This window comes from Sinocyclocheilus anshuiensis, unplaced genomic scaffold (genome assembly GCF_001515605.1).
Source record: "Sinocyclocheilus anshuiensis isolate Anshui unplaced genomic scaffold, SAMN03320099.WGS_v1.1 scaffold1894, whole genome shotgun sequence".
NCBI classification, from domain to species: domain Eukaryota; kingdom Metazoa; phylum Chordata; class Actinopteri; order Cypriniformes; family Cyprinidae; genus Sinocyclocheilus; species Sinocyclocheilus anshuiensis.
This window is the reverse complement of record NW_015542447.1, coordinates 19,289-24,165: the sequence shown is the minus strand read 5'-3', so window position 1 is coordinate 24,165 and position 4,877 is coordinate 19,289. Positions and strand designations below refer to the sequence as shown.

General features: G+C 36.2%; 1 protein-coding gene across 3 annotated transcripts in view; it reads right to left on the bottom strand.

Annotated features, from left to right (window-relative positions):
- Positions 1 to 1,155: 1,155 nt before the first annotated feature.
- The window catches only part of wnt5a (wingless-type MMTV integration site family, member 5a), a 16,948-nt gene continuing 13,226 nt past the window's right edge, over positions 1,156 to 4,877 (bottom strand). For all 3 annotated transcript variants that reach the window (XM_016493049.1, XM_016493047.1, XM_016493048.1), the window contains 3 exons: positions 4,275 to 4,522; positions 3,341 to 3,633; positions 1,156 to 1,806 (listed from right to left, as the gene is read on the bottom strand). In XM_016493049.1, coding sequence (XP_016348535.1) covers positions 1,348 to 1,806; positions 3,341 to 3,633; positions 4,275 to 4,522 — 1,000 coding nt within the window. In that variant the 3' untranslated portion in view covers positions 1,156 to 1,347. The remainder of the gene's footprint in view (positions 1,807 to 3,340; positions 3,634 to 4,274; positions 4,523 to 4,877) is intronic.

The following is a 4,877-nucleotide window of genomic DNA, read 5'->3' as shown; positions in this document are numbered from 1 at the left end:
ACTTCAATCGGTGCTGCGCAGAACAATCAGTATATGACATCAAAGGATGCCACTCCAAGTCAAATGCACTTAAGAGTCATGATTCATGTCTTGTTTCATGTGACTCCCTTTGCCCCCTTTTTTAATATTTTCTATATTTGATAAGGAGGATCAATGAAAATAATTATATTATGACCATTTGAAATAGTTTACATTTATTTAACAAACTTCATTTAGAGACTATTTGATTTAGTTTACCACTAAATGTTAATTAATGCATTAACTATAAAACATGTACTAACATGTCGTTAAGGCTGCCATTATTCGTGCATAAATCCTTGTGACTCCAGTTGTAGTTAAGCATAGCTCTTCACAGGTTCTTGGTTAGCTCATTAGTCTTCACTAATCATGAGTTCATGTTAAAGTAAATATTAATTCAATATTAGTACATGATTGTTCATGTACCTTTATTGTAAAGTGTTACCATAACTACACGTGAAGGTGGAGCTGGGGTGGATGAATAGACGCAAACATAAATTGTCTTTAATGACTTTATTTACAGCGACTGCACAAAAATGTGAAGGTATTGTACAGAAATTATATTGTTTACTGTAGAAACCTGTTGCACAAAATCGCAAATCCACAAAGTGTGAGATGATGTCAGACTAAAGAACACAGTGGTAATTACACAGTAAATACGCATGTTTTCTTATGCAGTTAACTCACGTATGTCCTGGAGATGCCCCACCGCTGCACACTGTTTATCAGATCTCCCTAACCTGATCTAACCTAATTCAACTGTATTTCTTTATTATCTTGTTATTTCTAAATCAAGATACTTTTACTTGAAAAGTAAAATTATGTAAGATAAAACTTGTTTTCATAGAATATATCGTGAATCAAATGTATATATCTTAACCCATTAGCAAATTAATTTTGTTTTATAAGCATCAAATGAGTAATAATAGAAACCACTGACAATTTAAGACATTTTCTCAAAACAAGTCTTATTCTCAAATACAATGATCTGGTTTTAATGAAGTTGACATATTTTACAGGGAAAGTATTTTCTTATTTTTTTGCAGCGTGGTTTCTCATCTGAATGTACAGTATTTATGCCCAGAGTGAAAGACTCATTATTCAGGCTGTTTTCATTTATATTGCATAGCCTATCAGAGTATTTCAAAATCATATTTATAAAAAAATAAATATATAATGATATTTGCAGTTTAGATGTCTTGTACCTAGTACTTAGAAACTGATAGCAAGAAACCAATCAGTCTCATAATGATTTCAGCTCTAAAAAAAATCATTTTAGTTTTTCCTTCTCATCTTCTTTCACATGCTCTCATTACGTGCCTCGTGCTACTACTTGCACACAAACTGGTCAACTGTTCGTGAACAGTGCTTGCATTTGACGTAGCAGCACCAGTGAAACTTGCAGTGGCAACGCTCAACCAGCTGTGTCTTGTACTGATCGTAACCTCGACCGCAACACATGAGTGCGCAGCCATCCATGCCTTCGGACGTCTTGTTACAGAGGCGACCTTGAGTTCCTAAAGAGCCGGTAGTTTTGTTCTCTACGCAGTAATCTGGACTGGGGTCGATGTATACCAGGTCATTGCTGGTAGGAGAGTTAAATTTGGAGTGAACTTGAACAAGCTTCCCGCGGCTGTTCAGCCTCATGGCAGCGGCGCTGTCGTATTTCTCCTTCAGTGCGTCACCCACCTTGCGGAAATCAGCAAGTTGCAACCAGCACGTTTTAAGGCTGCAGGAGCCGGACACGCCATGACACTTACAGGACACATGGGCAAGATCTGATACTATCTGTGACAGAGAAAGTGGTTGTTAGCTAAATAGAACCATGATAAAATGTAATGTGATTTTGTACGCCAACACAGTATTTAGTATCACAAAAAGTCAGTAGAGATGTTCTATTGGATTTGTTTTACTGCAGAAAAAAATATTCTTACTTTTGTTCATCAAAATAATTTACACCAATTAATTTTTAAGCATAAATACAACTGGCAGAAATAAAATGCTATATGTAGGTAATAAACAAACTACACCATGGTTGCATGACTTCACCACTGAAATTCCAACTCTTTCAATATTTATTTAAAAAAAAAAAAACATATTTCCTGAAAAGGATCTGTGCTCTTTTTGTGGTATTATGTATTTGTTTTTGCATGTATCTCTTTTGTGGGCAAAAGTTTAAATAATAAGTATTTTCTGATAAATGTGCCAGATACAGCCCAGAGTCTCCATTGAGCAACAGCGGTCGAGAAATGATAAAACAAGCATGTTCCATCCAAAGACTTTTTGTTGCATCTTGGGGCAAAAAAAAGAAAAAAGAACTTACAAATAATTGGGTATATATATATATATATATATACAGAAAAAATTGCTATCTTTTCGAGAGCAGCCGGCTGACTCAGCTGGCGCAGTTTTTTCAGAGCAACTGCAGAAGCGCTGATGACAACACAGCTGTTTCACGATTGGCCAAATTCATGTTCAAATTCAAAACGTGTTTCTAACATCTTCAAATCCAAATCTGTGCTTTTAGAACATTAAAAGCTTTTATACTGTAGTCGCAATGTTATATTGAGTCACGTTTATCATGAAAGCATATATACCCCTACTTTATTAGTATTTAAATAGTATATACATGAGGGTGAGTAATTAATGATAGCATTATTTAAACCCTTTAAATTTGCATGAAAACATGGTCTGTGGGAGTTTTAGTGGGTAATCAGCTTGCTGAAATTTAAAGTAAATCTCGGTGTCTGTGACCAATATTTACCGAGCTCTGATGACTGATGATCCGAAAACTATTAAACTATTAAAAAGAATAGCCAAACATAAGTTCACAAATAAAATCTATTGTTTAAATTGTTACTGCCTTGAGTTATTATTTTGGAATAAATGTAAAATTCTCAAAAACACTAACTTGATGAGATTCATACTTGGCTTTAATAAATAGAATATTGATTGAATATTGAAAAATATAAATCGATTTTTTTTATTTAATTTTTTTCTGATAGGGTAAGTAAAGTAATGTTAATCAAAAAAAAAAAGAAAAGAAAGGAAAGGAAAGGACAAGAAAAGAAAAGAAAAGAAAAAAACTGACGACTTTGCCTCCTAATTTTACAACACCACTGCACATCACTGATATGTATTGTATTATATTATATTATTATTAAAATAACCTAAAATACCTAAAAGGTAGCTGAAGAGTCTAAACAAGAGAAATAAGCTTAAGAAAACAAAACAAAATAGAGAGAACACAGCAGATTAGTTTGACCATGTGTGCAAGTTTAGATGAAAATGACTAATCTTCACATAGTTACGGCTGTCTTACCCTCCGTCCTGCCTCATTGTTATGAAGGTTCATCAGCAGTCTTGCACTCTCCATAGAGCCTTTGGTGAAAGTTTTTTCCCGTTCACGTGCATCCACAAACTCCTTGCTGAAGCGATATCCATAATTGAGGTTGTCACCACAGCCGCCCCACAACCAGTCTCGTGGCAGATCTTTAGGTCTCGCTGCCCTGCTGCAGCCACAGCTCGACAGCTCCCCCTCTCTGCAGGCACGGCTCACTGCATTGACCACGCCAGCGGCGCTGATAGCATATGTAAATGCTGTCTCTCTGCTCCCTGGAAAAGCAAACAACCACCACAACAAATTCACATTTACCTTTTTTTATTTGCTTTCATGAGCAACAGTTTATTAGTAAATCATAATCATTTATTCTGTTTACCCTAATATATTTATCCTAGGAACATTGACCATATCTGAAAGAATCTTAAGAATTACTATTCTGAAAACCTGTCTTGTACATTATGTAGCATTGCTTTCATGTGTCAGAATGTAAAAAGAGAAGGAGCTTCAAACTAAATAGACATATGTAGGTCCGATATGTTTTTGTTTTAAACCAAAAAGACAAATTTAGGAGCATCACAATGATGTGCTGCTACATGCACTCTTGTAAAATGAATTCAGCAACATACAGTAAGCTCACCACCTAGTGGACATATCTCCTCATATATATAACAAGCAATCACACCTAATTAGATATTCAGAGATCAGCATGTATGTATCAGCAGCATTTTGGTTGATTATTAAAAGAAACCAGTTTCTTTTTAATTGAATTGCCTGAGCTTGGTTTTGTTAGAGAACAACACTCCCACACAAGATGCCACAAGGTGCTTCTATGGTGTTTTGTCCGTTTTGGAGCTAAACATCTGTGATTATCATCAATTACTGTTAAATGGAAAACAGCTGCCTAAAAATATACCTATCTGCATGACTCTGCCAAACACTGAGGAGTTGTCCACTGTGCTGCAGTTCCAGCGGCGGTTGCGAAACTGGTATTGGCACTCCCGGATGCCTGTCTTGGCGCCCTCTCCAATGAACTGCATGTGATCTTGGTACAGCTGGCAAAGCTTCTTCTGACCTTTAGACAGTCCAGCTAGTTGACTGCACAGCGGCTGTCCTCCTATGATATACGCTTCTGGTATCAGGAGGGGATTCATCGCTAGAGACCTGGAAGACCCCCCATGCATAAGCACACACATTTAGTGATGATTTTTGTATATATGAGCAATATCACACTTGTAGCCATGTGATATCGCTCTATATCAGCATGGCTGTGATTCCACAATGCTATAGGTAATCACAGCCATGCCGATATAGAGTGATATCACATGGCTACGAGTGTGATATTGTGTTTGTACAACAGTTTGATGGCACAAGTGTGTAAATAAATAAGAAACAACCGTCTTAAAAAAACAGTTTGTGTGCAGAACTACAGTACTACCTTCCTCAAATCTTAAGTTGACAGTTTAACAGCTGAGCCCAAACCTCTGTTGCTAATTCAAAAACATAACTTTAGAACTTG